This window comes from Eulemur rufifrons, chromosome 9 (genome assembly GCF_041146395.1).
Source record: "Eulemur rufifrons isolate Redbay chromosome 9, OSU_ERuf_1, whole genome shotgun sequence".
Lineage (NCBI taxonomy): Eukaryota > Metazoa > Chordata > Mammalia > Primates > Lemuridae > Eulemur > Eulemur rufifrons.
In genome coordinates this window covers 9,295,753-9,309,739 of record NC_090991.1, presented here as the reverse complement: position 1 = coordinate 9,309,739, position 13,987 = coordinate 9,295,753, and the positions used below count along the sequence as shown (strand labels likewise).

The following is a 13,987-nucleotide window of genomic DNA, read 5'->3' as shown; positions in this document are numbered from 1 at the left end:
GAAGGAAAGAGGGCAGGTCCGGAAAAAGGGGACAGGAACGTGACTCTCACCTGACTCTCCCTGGGTCCCAAATGCTATCTGCTGAGAGTTTAATTCTGACCCTCTCTCATTACTGCTCCTAATTTTTTTTTTTTTTTAGAGGCAGGGTCTTACTCTGTCACCCAGCCTAAAGTACAGTGGTGGGATCATAGTACATTGCAGCCTCAAACTCCTGGGTTGAAGTGATGCTCCTGCCTGAGTAGCTAGGATTACAGGTGCACACCACCATGCCGGCTAATTATGTTTATTTTTGTAGAGACAGAGTCTTGCTATGTTGCCCAGGCTGGGCTCAAGTGGTCTTCCTGTGTCGGCCTCCTAAAGTGCTGGGATTACAGGCGTGAGCCACCCTGCCTGGCCTACTGCCCCTAATCTTAATCCTAACACCTTCTCCCTATCCCAGGGCCTGACTCCTTCCCAGTCCTTCCTGCTCTGGCTTCTATGACTTTGTCAGAAACTAGCTCCCAATCTCACCCACACCCCACTCCAGGTTTATTTTCTGCAGAACACTTAATATCCAAAATCATAGTGAACAAATTATAGTTTACTGTTTCTTGTCCTTCTTTCCCAGCTATTCAGTAAGCTCCTTGTATGTTTTATTTCTTCTCTGTATCTGCGGTGCTTAGAACACTATGCATCATGCTCAAGAAACATCTGTGGAAAGAAGGAGGGAAAGAGGGAAGAAAGGGAGGGAGGGAGGGAAGAAGGAAGAGGGGACTGACCTGGGTCCTGACAAACCCAATTCCACTGAAGCCCAATCCGGATTCCAGCCCTCTTTCTGGCTTCATTTTTTTTCAGGTGAGCGTGTGTACTTTATAAAATTAAGGGATAACACAGATATAGTAAAATGCATAAAGTGCCCTGTAAACCACCAGATCAAAACATAGAACACTTCTAGCTGTGTCCATGGCCCCGCATTCCAGAGGTCCTCTCCAGCCTGACTTGTGTAAGAATCGCTTAGTTTTGTCTGTCCTGGAACTTCTTATCAATGGACTCATAGAGTGCGTCTTCTTTCTTGTCTGGCTTTTTTTCCTCAATATAATCTTTGTGAGATTCATCCACATTGTACTTTGTTCTTTTTTAAATTATTATAATTCCTGGGTAGAATTCTGTTTTATGATTATTTAAAACCACAAATTATTTGTCCATCCTTTAGCTTAATTCTTATGGCTCAGATTTCACTCCATCTGCTAATTTTGTATTCAACTCCAATCAATCCCCCGTCAGCTGATCCTGGTCCCACACCCACCCTCCCTCTCTGTGGCATCTCGAGGGCTCTCTGTCCCCATGCTGTCCCTGAGCCCTAGCTTCAACACACACCACTCTTCCTGTCATGGACTCTGGGCCCTGGGGCAGAAGGATGGGCCCGGCTTCTCTCTGTGGCCACTGCTTGCCCCATTTCCCAGAGAGGAATTGCCAGGCAGCAGGCCGGCCGGACAGCAGGTTAGTGCTGCTCCCCCAGCCCCTGCCCACCACGGGCCCTCGGGCCAGAGCAGGTCACCCACTGCCTGTGGCCCTGCTTAGCAGGGGTGCCGGGCACTGCAGCCAATGGGTACCAGCAGGAGGAAGGAGCTTGTTAGGTTGATAAAGATCTGGGGGCCCCGCCCTGCCCCCTCCCTCAACTTCCCTGGGGCCCTGGCTCAGGCTGGACTGGCTCCCCCACCCTGAAGGCTCCTTCATCCGCGGCATCTTCCATCCGCCCTCTCAGAGGCAGGCCCAGCGCCCTGCCTGCCGTTCCTGCCCCAGCTCCCAGAGGGCTTGGAGCCCAGACGCCTGCTCACCCGCCACCGGCCGCCCCGCCCCGGCCTGCCAGGCTGGCACCCACACCCCGGCCGCCAAGGGCATTGGCTTCTCCAGGCTCTGGGCGCCTGGCGGGCCCAGTCATCCCGCCTCACCTCTCCACCTCGGAGGCTGGCCCTTGGCACTCTGCGCCCACCCGGCTTCCCTTGCCTGCCTTGGGCCCACCCACCGTGAGACCCCCGGACACAGTGTCCAAATTGAGCCCCCCTCTTGCCTCCTGAAGAGCAGCCATGGCCACCTACAAAGTCAAGGTGGCCACAGGCACCGATCTCTTGTCGGGAACAACGGACTGTATCTCGCTGACCATTGTGGGGACCCAAGGAGAGAGCGATAAGCAGCGGCTGAACCACTTTGGGAGAGACTTTGCGACTGGGGCGGTGAGTGCGTGTGCGTGTGGCAGGGGGAGGGACGGAGGGGTGCGGGGGGATGGGGGGAGAGGCTAGGTGAGATGAACTTGGCCAGGAGGGGCTGGAGAGCCAGGGACAGCTCTGAAGGCAGTGGGCTCCTCGGGGGCTCTGGATGCCTCTCCTAGGACCTGGCTCCTGACCTCTCTCGTCTCTCATCCCTTTCAGCCATTTCCATCTCTTTCCCTCCTTTTCCCTAACTCTTCTTTCTCTCTCCCATTCTTACTCTTCCTGAGCTATGTTGCACCATAACTGGTTTACATTTGCGTTGAATTCTCTGTGACCTAAAATGGCATCAGACCAGGTTGTTCAGTGGAAAGCACCCTTTGTGGGCCCTCAGCCCTCAGCCCAGCCACCTGCTGCTCTGTGACCACACTAGGGCCCTCTGTCTATATGGCCATTTCTGAATCTCCACATCTTGACTGATATGTGGGAGAAGGGGCTGGCTGGACCACCTCTCCCCACTCTGAGGCTACAGGAGGCTTGGGAAGCCTTGGGTCCCACTTGAACCCAGGTTCTTGCACCCTCAGGTGACTGGGGAGGGTAGTGGGAGAAGACAGGACCTCAGGAGCTGGGGATGGAGAGAAGGCGGGCTGGGGTCCTGCCCAGCCCTGGGTAGATGGGCCCAGCAGGGGACAGCCAAGTTTGACAAGTCAGAAGGGAGCTCAGTGGTCAGGGCGACAGCCCACCTCTCTGCCAGTCCTGGGAGGTGAGTGTTGCCCAGCAGGAGCAGGGCCTGGGTGACGGGCCAGAGCAGTGGGGGCCTGAGGAGCCACGATTGAGTCTTGCCCGCTTGGCCATCCCGGTGTCCTGCCCAGGTGGATGAGTACACTGTCCAGTGCCAGCAGGACCTGGGGGAGCTCATCATCATCCGTCTGCACAAAGAGCGCCACTCCTTCCTCCCCAAGAACCCCTGGTACTGCAACTACGTGCAGATCTGCACCCCCAACGGCCGCGTCTACCATTTCCCCGCCTACCAGTGGATGGATGGCTACGAGACCCTGGCACTGCGGGAGGCTACAGGTAAGCCCTTGTCACCCCCATCCCAGGCACCAGCCCCACCAGGGACTCCCAGTCTCTCCTGCCACTCTCAAGCATTACCTAGGTCATGGTCACTGCTGCCGCTCTGGGCCCAGCTTGGGGCTGCACGCTGGAGGAACGGAGATGCCTGAGGCACCAGAGCCTGGCGGCAGACAGCATTACAGAGCGTGTGCCTGGTGCTTCCCTAGTCCGCCCTCAACTCCGGCAGGACGCCTGGCCCCTCTGGAAAGATCCCTTGTCGCATACGCTAAGTACAGGCCTCAGCACTCTGGCAGGACACCCTATCTATTACGCCAAATAGCAGGTCCTGCTACTCCAAAAAGACTCCCTGTTACCCCGGTAGGATTCTGTCACAATAGGATGCCTTCCCGCTCCAACAGGAGGCCCCATTATTCCAGATGGCACCTTGTTATTCCATGAAGGATAACAGCTCTCTATGGCCCTCTGGTCTTGTACATTGCCACGATGCCCTGGCTTTCGAATTGAGCATTCTGAGCATTTTTTAGACTGATGGGATTTTCTGTTGCTCCAAAGGACTCCCTATTATCCCAGTGGGACACCTTATGTCTCTAACAGGACTCACTGTTACTCCAAAAGGCCCCCCTTAATCCAGCAGGGATGTGTCCCATGCCGGTAGGAGGCCCTGTTATTCACACAGCCTGTCGGGGTTTCTCCAGGGTCAAGGCTGGCCAAGGCTGCCCAGTTGTTTTCTCAGTTGCTTGGTTGCTCCCATGGGAGAGTGACAGGACCTGAGTGCCTGGGCTCCTTGCACCCATCCCTGCCGGAGGCCCTTGTCTGGCACGTGGGCTGGAGTCAACTGCCTAATTCGTGGCTGCTCCATGGGGACTGGAGGCCTGTCCTCTACTATCCCCTGGCTCCCCCACTGAGCTTCTGCTGGCTTCCCTTGAGGCAGATGGGAAGGGAGGGTAGAGCTGAGGACACTTGGAGGCCTGGAGCCCCATCCTCCCTGCAGCTGACTACCTTCCTCCATTCTCATTGCCCCGTGCCAGGTCTTACTCAAGGAGGGGGACTGGGGCCTGAGCCAGGGAAAGGCAGGGGGCAGACGGAGGCAGGCCAGGGGGAGGGTGGGCATGCCAAGGGGAGGGTCTCATTGGGGACTCAAAGCATCTTCCACAGTGGTAGGTCTGAATGACATGGAAGCAAGGGACAGGCAGGGTGACACTGGTGACCAGGCAGGAATGAGGTTGGGTGGAGCAGCTGCCATGCAACACCAGGGCAGGGAGACCTGAGTCACCTGCTGGGCCCTCGAAGAAGTGGGGCTCCCGCCCTGAGGATGAAACCAAGCTGGGTCTCTGGGTTGCACAACTCCAGGGGGCACCATCCACCTGGAACACAGTGTGAGCTGAGGCAGGTAGAGAAGGGAGGGGGTGGTGACATGGGGCCTTGAGGGAAAATGATGAGCTGCAGGACATACAGGCTGGCTTGGTGACCACCAGTAGGACGCTGGAGGAAGATGGCCTAGATTGGGATTTCAGCCCCTCCACTTACTAGCTGGACATCTGGGCACATTTCCAAATTCTAATGCACACACACACACATACACACACACACACGCCATATAATATGTGATACATCCACCGCCAGGGCATCCCCAAGCAAATATAATATTTCTCAGCAAGAACTATGAACACCAAATGAGTTAAATAAAGATTGTATATAGGCCGGGCGTGGTGGCTCACGCCTGTAATCCTAGCACTCTGGGAGGCCGAGGTGGGCGGGTCGTTTGAGCTCAGGAGTTCGAGACCAGCCTGAGCAAGAGCGAGACCCCATCTCTACTAAAAATAGAAAGAAATTATATGGACAGCTAAAAAAATATATATATATAGAAAAAAAAATTAGCCGGGCATGGTGGTGCATGCCTGTATTCCCAGCTACTCGGGAGGCTGAGACAGGAGGATCGCTTGAGCCTAGGAGTTTGAGGTTGCTGTGAGCTAGGCTGACGCCACGGCACTCACTCTAGCCTGGGCAACAGAGTGAGACTCTGTCTCAAAAAAAAAAAAAAAAAAGATTGTATATGGCCTCAGGTAAATTTAGAGCAGGTTTTGTCCACCAGTGAATTTGTTGTGAAACAAACAAACTTGATTTCCACAGCCTTTTGTATTTCGGAATTGCGGGGAATGGGCTGGGCCTAGAATAATAGTCATGGGGCTCATAAGGTTGTTCTTGTGCAGCTTAAATTATTAATATAAGTAAAGTGCTTAGCAAGTGCCTGGTACTTCGTTGGTGCTAAATAACTGTCATTTCAACATTTCAGTGGGCATAGAGGGGGGACTTCCTTGCAGCAGCAGAGCCCAGCTTGAGGGGTGGAGGAAGGAAGAGGGTGGGCCGGTGATCCTTTCTTCTGAGATTCTGGGAAGGGGGTGTACCCTCCCTCACCCAGGGTGAGCCTTTCCTATCCTTGGCCATGGGCCCCCCAGAGCCAATCTGGGGACAGAAGCAGAACTCTTGATCCCTGAAGTGGGCAGGGGTGGGTAGGGTTGGCAGGGGTGGGTGGGGCAGGTGCAGGAGTCAGCCCCCGAGCCCCCTCCTTGGTCTCCCCACAGCAAAGACAACGGCAGACGACTCACTCCCCATCCTTCTGGAGCACAGACAAGAGGAGATCAGAGCTAAGCAGGACTTCTACCAGTGAGGAGGAGGGCGGGAGGATCTGGGGGGCCTGCTGGACTCAGGGGAGGTGCGGGGCTGGTGATGGCTCTGGCTCCCTGCGCCCTGGGACGGTGCACGGCACCAGGCTTACCATCTGGGCTTCTCTTTGCAGCTGGAGGGTCTTTGTTCCCGGCCTACCCAACTACATTCACATTCCCAGTTACCGCCCTCCTGTCCGGCGGCATCGCAACCCCAACCGGCCTGAGTAAGGACCCCAAGCAGTGCTGGGCCCCTCCCGTGGCTGCCCCCTCCCCGCCCCCTGCATCCCAGTGCCAGGCCCCAGCCCTGCGCTTCTCCCCGCAGGTGGAACGGCTATATTCCCGGATTCCCCATCCTCATCAACATTAAGGCCACCAAGTTCCTGAACTCAAATCTCCGCTTCTCCTTCGTCAAGACAGCCTCTTTCTTCTTCCGCCTGGGGCCCATGTGAGTGTGTGAGCTCAGGGGAGAGTGAGGGCTCCTGCCAAGACTGTCTCTGTCCCGCTGCTCTCTGCCTGCCTCCAGGACAGCCTCGGAGGCTGGAATGGCCAGGAAAGCCGAGGGAGCTGAAATGACAGCCCTAGAGAACAGGAGGCTCCATACCCAGAGACCTAGAGATGCAAAGTCCTTGAGACATGGGACCCAGGACTTTGAAACTCAGAGACCTAAGGGGACCGAGGCAGCCCTGCCACCTGTCCCAGCCGGCCCTCCGCTGCCTCTCTGACGGCCTCCCCCCTCGAACCCCATCTCCTAGGTCCCTGGCATTCAAAGTCCGCGGCCTAGTGGACTGCAAACGGTCGTGGAAGAGACTGAAGGACATTAAGAAAATTTTCCCTGGCAACAAGTCTGTCATCTCCGGTATGGGGTGGGGCATCCCGAATTGAGCGCGGGGAGCCAAGTGGTCCCGGGCCCCCCGCGTCGGGGCGGAGGGAGACGCGAGGAAGCTGCCCGGGGCGGGCGCGCCCCCTGGCGGCCTCGTGGAAAACGTCGCCCGAGGCTCCTCCGGTCACTCAGGGCGAGGCTGAGGACTTTGTTTTCCTCCCCAATCGTCTCGGTGCCCATTATCTTCTGTCCCATGCCTCTCCATTCCTGGGGGGCGGGGGTGTGCAGGTCGCGTTGTGACGTCCCCGCATCGTCCTCCCCAGAGTACGTGGCCGAGCACTGGGCAGAAGACAGCTTCTTTGGGTACCAGTACCTCAATGGCATCAACCCAGGCCTGATCCGCCGCTGCACGCGGCTCCCGGACAAGTTCCCTGTCACAGACTGCATGGTGGCCCCGTTCCTGGGCGAGGGAACGTGCCTGCAAGCGGAGCTGGAGGTGAGCGTCGCCCCCTGCCTCCCTCCCGGGCACACTGGTCTCTCCCCACCTCCAACGCCAGCAAGGGGCGCCCCCACGCTCGCGGCCCCTGCTGCCGGGTCCCTACCCAACCTGCGCCTGGGGGCCAGCGCACTGTGCACCCACGGCGTGGGGCATGGGTGCCTCGTGTTGGTTCCTACCCGCCACCCATCGCTGCTCCCCTCCAGAAGGGGAATATTTACCTGGCAGACTACCGAATCCTGGAGGGCATCCCCACCGTCGAACTCAATGGTCGCAAGCAGCACCACTGCGCCCCCCTCTGCCTGCTGCACTTCAACCCCGAGGGCAACATGATGCCCATCGCCATCCAGGTGCCTGGGCCGCGGGCGGGGCTGCTGCGGGCGCCTGTTGCCGGTGCTGAGCCTCTGCGTGTGCGTGAATGTTCCTCCGCGTGTGTGCACACACTTGAGTGAGTGTGTGCGCCTGTGTGTATACAGTTGTCCCTCGGTATTCATGGGGGATTGGTTCCAGGGCCTCCCCAATACCAAAATCCATGGATGCTCAAGTCCCTTTTGTGAAATGGCACATTAGCATATAACCTGGCACAGTCCCCCCCCCCACCCCGTATCCTTTAAATCATCTCTGGATTACTTGTAATACCTGGTACAACGTAAACACCATGTAAGTAGTTGTTATACTGCATTGTTTAGGGAATAATGACAAGAAAAAAGTCTGTACATGTTTAGTACAGATGCGATTTGTTTCCCTGAATATTTTTCATCCTGGGTTGGTGGAATCCACGGATACGGAGGGCCAACTGTACTTGTACGCCCCTACATGTGTGCATCTTCAAACTTGTGTGCATCTATGTGTAAACATGTGCTTCCCTGTGAGTGTGCTTGTCTCTTTGACTTCATTCATTCATCCACTTGAAAAACCAACCCCTGTTGTGGGCCAGGCCTCTGCTGCAAATATTGAGCTCATGAGACTTAGCCGCTGCCTTGAGTCTGGCCTGGTAGGGGAAGGAACTGAGGTGTTTCCTTCCCAGAGGTCCCCACAAGGGTCACATGTAAATTAGAAAAATGTATCCCTCTTGGGTTATCAGCCAAGCCTTAATGCTCCTGGCTCATTAGTGGAACAGTGTAGGCTGGATTTCAGTGACCTCCCTCCCTGCTGAGGGGCTGGGCACCCTTGTGCAGTACACAACCTGCACACCTGAATGTGGCAGCCATGGGATTGAGGTAAGGAAGGCTTCTCAGGGGAGGCAGCTTGTGAGCGGGTTCTTGAAGAATAAGTAGGAGCTTCCAGGTAGAGACAGGGCAAGGGGAAGGTACTGCAGGCTGAGGGAACAGCAAGAGCAAATGTGGAGAGGGAGAAAAGGCCCCGGTATGCTCAGGGGACCAGCGGAACTGGAGTGTAGAGGGTGGAGTTTTCACCTTTTCAGGTTCCCTTCTGCCTCCTTCCTGCAGTGGGAGTCTCTGCTCTCACTTAACCCTCCCTCTTTTCCCACCCCCAGCTCAGCCAGACCCCTGGGCCAGACTGCCCCATCTTCCTGCCCAGCGATTCTGAGTGGGACTGGCTGCTGGCCAAGACGTGGGTGCGCTATGCTGAGTTCTACAGCCATGAGGGCATCTCCCACCTGCTGGAGGCCCACCTCATTGGTGAGGCCTTCTGCCTGGCCATGCTGAGGCACCTACCCATGTGCCACCCCCTCTACAAGGTATGGGCTGGGGGAAGGGGCCTCTATGAGGCATCACAGCCCTCACCTGGCCTCGCAAAGCCTCTTGGGACTCTGAGCAGTCAGAGGGTTCCAGTTAGCCCTGGGAGGCATCTGGGGACCCAAGAAAGAGGGCTTGGGGTGGGGACTTCCCAAAGTGAGGGGCTCTGGTGTTGCACAGTGGAGTGCTGAGGTCCTGGGGGACAACGTCAGCCCTCTGTCCTTGTCCTTCTTACTTTCCCCACAGCTCCTCATCCCCCACACCCGGTACACAGTCCAGATCAACAGCATCGGGCGGGCCCTCCTCCTCAACGAGGGGGGCCTCTCCGCCAGGGTAAGACTTCTGCCCCCACCTTCACGGAGACATTTGCTTTCCTCTGGCCCTTGCAGTTAGACCAAAAGCAGGACTTCCCAGTTGCCTTCGGATCATGAGAGGACGTGATCCCAAGGGAGGGAGGGGAACTGGTTAACGTGGGTGCTGTGTCTAAAAGGGCACAGGGGCGGGGCTGGGTGTTCTGGCCTGGAGTGTGAGGGTGTCTGGGGGTGGGCTGGGTCGGGGGTGAGAGGCGCACTCACTGGACCCCCGGAGGACCTGAGGGGGATGTGGTCCTCAGAGAGAAGGACTTGCAGAGATGCCCGGCCGACTCCAAGGTCTGCCTCCTCCCAACAGGGCATGTCCCTGGGCCTGGAGGGCTTTGCCCAGGTGATGGTGCGGGCTCTGTCAGAGATCACCTACGACAGCCTCTACATGCCCAATGACTTCGTGGAGCGTGGGGTCCAGGACCTGCCCGGATATTATTACCGAGATGACTGCTTGGCAGTGTGGGACGCACTGGAGAGGTGAGGTTGGATGGCAGTGGGTGGCACTCGGGGTGGACACCCGGGGATGATGGAGGGGCCATGGGGAACTTTTCAACACCTGAGCGTAGGTCTGGTGCCAGCCAGGGCTTGGTCGTGGGGAAAGGGCCTGTATGTCCATCGCACACCTGCTCCCTAGGCCCAACGGGCCCTTCCTTGCTTCGGCCCCCAGCCCAGCCCCACCAGCCAGACCTCTTCTGGGCTCCGAGCTGCCTGTGGACCTTTCCTGAACCTTATCAGGGAGCTCTCTGCGTGTCTTCTGATCTTGTCAAGCCGCCCTCTCACTCTGCCCTACAGGACTTGCCCACCCACAGGCCTGGGGCAGCTCTGGGGCCAGCCAAGGCCAGAGCAGCCTGGGGGAGGTAGGAGAGGCATGGCTGGAGAGGGGGAGGGGAGGATCCAAACTGAGGCCCTGTCCCCTGGTCAGGTATGTGACAGAGATCATCACCTATTATTACCCGAATGACGCAGCTGTGGAGGGTGACCCGGAATTGCAGTCCTGGGTGCAGGAGATATTCAAGGAGTGCCTCCTAGGGCGCGAGAGCTCAGGTACGGGCCAGGGCACCTGGGCACCCATGAGGGACTGGGGGCTGAGGGGCAGCCCTCAGGCAGGTCCACTAACGCTCTTTTGGGCTGGATCAGAACATATTTCATTGGGGGCTGGCGGAGGCCAACTCACTGCTCTAGGACTTTCACAGGGCTCTTCCCTGGCCCTGGAGCAGCGGAGAGGTTGGGGAAGAAAACATGGCTGGCCTTTGGTCTCTGTCTGAGCTCAGGGGCTGTGGGTCATCTCTGCAGAGACCTGGAGGGGTCCCAGTCCCCCACCCCAGAGACAAATCTTTGGTGGACTGAGAAATGAGACATGAACCCCAACGTGAAAGGGCACAGTGTGCTGGAGGCTGGGGAGCTGGGGGGAGCTGGCAGGCTCCGGGGGAGGGCTGGGAGCATCCTGAGGTCATGCCACTTGGGCACATACTCAACGAACTTTCAGTGAGCATCTACAATATGACATTGTGCTGGTTATTAAGGAGGCAAAAGGGAACAAGACAGGTGAAGGTGCCCACCCTCAAGGAATTCACAGTCTGGACTGGAGGGCGTGTCCCTCAAGCAAATGGGTGGTTCCACTATAGCAGGACTGGCGCAGTTTGCGGGGAAGCCTGGGGAGGGGCTCTAGGAGCCCAGGGGAGGCGCCTAACCCAGCACAGAGAGGGCTGGTGATAGAAGGTGGGGGTGGGTCAGCAAGCTGAGACCTAACTTCTTGGCTAACATCTAGCTAAGGGCTGCAGGATGGGGAGGTCACCTGTGAGATGACAGAGGGTGGGGTTGGAGAGTTCTGAATGGGAGCAGCATGTGGAAAAGCCCAGAAACCAGAGACAGCATAGTGAGTTCTGGGATCTGCTTACTGGAATCAAGTTCCCTGCAACTGGAGCTTGGGGGGGGAGGTGGGCAGGCTCCCAGTGGACTAAGGCTGGGGTCTCAGCAGGGGCCAGGGGCACAGCCTGGTTAAGGAGCTTGGAGTTACTCCAAGTGCCAGGGGGCATCGCCGAGGGGTTTGCTGGGAGACTAGACTTGTATATTAAACTGTCTGGCTGCTCTGGGAGTCAGGAGACAGTTTGGGAAGCTGTTGTGTTGTCCAGGAGGGAAGTGACAGGGACCTGACTAGGGTGAGGGCTGTGGGATGCAGAGCATTCCAGAGCTAGAAATGACAGGACTGGGTGATTGGTTTGGCTTTGGTGGTGAGGGTAGGGTGCGGGATGGAGGGGCCAAGGGTGACTCCAGGTTTGGGGCTTTTGCAACTGGGTGGATGACGTATGTCATCCCTTGAGCTGGGGGTGGAGGGAGGAGCAGTTTGGGAGGAAGATGATGGGTCTGGTTTGAATGTGTGGGGCTTTTGGAACCTGGGGTCACCATGGCAAGCAGGGCTGACCGCTCATGTGGGACAACAGGAAAGAGGAGCCAGCAGCTTGGCAGGGAAGAGGTGTGAGACCGAGAGCCAGGCTGCTGAGAAATCCATCTGCAGTGAGCGCAGTCTCCAGGGAGGTGACAGGAGGGAGTGGTTAGGGCACTGTGCTCAGTCAGGGCAGGAAAGCCAGGACTCTTCCAGAAGGAAGCCCCTGTCACCTGCCACTCTGGGCCTGGGACCAGTGAGGCTCCCCTACTGCAGGGGAGCTAGAAGGGAGATCTGAGGGGCCATCTCAGGCAGGGGCCAGGGACATCCCCAGAGGACTCTGGTCGGAGCCTGCCAAGCCCCTCTGTCCCAAGCCTTGTGGTCTGGGCTTGTGGCCACCAAAGGGCCAAGCACGCAGGGTGAGGGGATGGATGGGACAGCTTGACTGTTGGCAAATCAGGGAGAGCTGGGCTTAGTGGCGCCTTCTGCCGGGCATCCAGGACCAGGGCAGGACTGACACAGTGTCCTGGGCCTTCCCCCTGCCCCTCAGGCTTCCCCACGTGCCTGCGAACGGTGCCTGAGCTGATCCGATATGTCACCATAGTCATCTACACCTGCTCTGCCAGGCACGCAGCTGTCAACACAGGCCAGGTAGGGATGCTCACTAGCCCAGCCCCAGCCCCAGGTCCAGACCTGCTAAACTTAGTCCCAACCCAACCTCAAACCCAGCCTCAGCCATAATCCCTAGGCCAGCCCCAACTTGACTCAACTCGAGTCCCAGCTCCAACCTCAGTCTCAACTGAAATCCTGGGCCCAGCCTCTCAGCCTCAGCCCCAACTCGGACCCTACCCCAACTTCAGCCCCGACCTCAGCGCCAGTCCCGCCTTCCTCTCAAGGCAGCCCCAAACCCTGCGCCAGCCCAACCAACCCGGCCCCGCCCCGCCCACCCGCCAGGAGTCCAAGTCCGTGCTGGGAGAGCGGGTGGTCAGGGCCTGGTGGAAGGGAACTCCTGGGGTGCTGTCTGACCCAGAACCCCTCCTCTACCCCATCTCCAGCTGGAGTACACCTCCTGGATGCCCAACTTCCCATCATCCATGCGAAACCCACCGATGCAGGCTAAAGGGCTGACCACCTTGGAGACCTTCATGGACACTTTGCCAGATGTGAAGACCACGTGCATCGTGCTGCTGGTGCTCTGGACACTCAGCCGGGAGCCTGATGACAAGGTGCGGGGTGGAGGCGGGGGACCTGGAGCCTAGGCAGGGGGCTGGGAGCTGGGCAGGGGGAGGGGCAAGGGTAGTTGGGGGTGCCAAGGCCAGGGAGCAGGAAGTGAGAGGCAGCCGAAGGGAAAGGGTGGAGGGGCCAGGGCCTCTGGCAGGAGGGGCGAGGGGGGGCGGGGTGTGGGTCCGACTCCTCCCAGCTACGCGGTTCTGTGCCCTCAGCGGCCCCTGGGCCACTTCCCGGACATCCACTTCGTGGAGGAGGCCCCGCGGCGCAGCATGGAGGCCTTCCGCCAGCGCCTGGCGCAGATCTCGCACAACATCCGCCAGCGCAACAAGTGCCTCCCGGTCCCCTACTACTACCTGGACCCGGTGCTGATCGAGAACAGCATTTCCATCTAGAACAGCCCTTCCCTCCTCGCCTCTCCCGCCCTGCTGTTTTCCAACAAACTCTTCAAACACTTTCCCTGGGTCTTTTACTGGGGGCGGGGCGCCTGGCCCCACAGGGCTCGGGTGAGGGCCAGGGTCGTGGGGGGCGCTCACACGGTGACAGTGACTCTGTTGTCCACGACCGACCACGGGGTCCAGGTAGGTGTAGGGCAGTGCCAGGCTCGGTTACGCTCCCGATGCCCCTTGAGATCTGGGCTAGGCGGCTCTGGAAGGCCGCGGGGCCTCCTCCATGAGGTGCTCCTCTGGGTAGGTGCCCAAGGGCCTCTGGGGACGGCGAGAGAACAGGCTGGGACCTCGGCCCCATCTTTCAACCCATGGCGATTCTGGTCCATCTTAAGTCCCCCTACCTGGGGACTTAGTCCACCCAAGCTCCAGCCACCTAGGGGACCCAGACCTGTCCAACTTGAAACATAAGCCACCCACCTGCCTAGGCAAAAGCCCAGTGGCCTGTGAGAAACCTATACTGCCCCAAGCCACTCACTTGAAACCCAGACCACTCTGATCTCCACCTACTAAGAATCCATACCACCCTAAACCACGCCCCAGCTACCTGGTCACTCCACGCCCTGCCCATCTGGGAGCTCAGCCTGCCTACTGCACCCTCCAAGTAACCCATTGTCACCCTACCCA

At 58.2% G+C, this 13,987-nt stretch overlaps 1 protein-coding gene across 1 annotated transcript; it reads left to right on the top strand.

The window, feature by feature from the left end:
* The first annotated feature begins 1,787 nt into the window (after positions 1–1,787).
* Positions 1,788–13,357, top strand: ALOX12B (arachidonate 12-lipoxygenase, 12R type). The gene is made up of 15 exons (XM_069483335.1): positions 1,788–2,213; positions 3,059–3,263; positions 5,846–5,927; positions 6,061–6,153; positions 6,252–6,374; positions 6,682–6,785; positions 7,073–7,245; positions 7,452–7,595; positions 8,741–8,944; positions 9,189–9,275; positions 9,612–9,781; positions 10,227–10,348; positions 12,238–12,338; positions 12,743–12,913; positions 13,130–13,357. Exons 1-15 carry the CDS (start codon positions 2,067–2,069, stop codon positions 13,307–13,309), a joined length of 2,106 nt encoding a protein of 701 aa, XP_069339436.1. The 5' UTR covers positions 1,788–2,066; the 3' UTR covers positions 13,310–13,357.
* Positions 13,358–13,987: the final 630 nt, after the last annotated feature.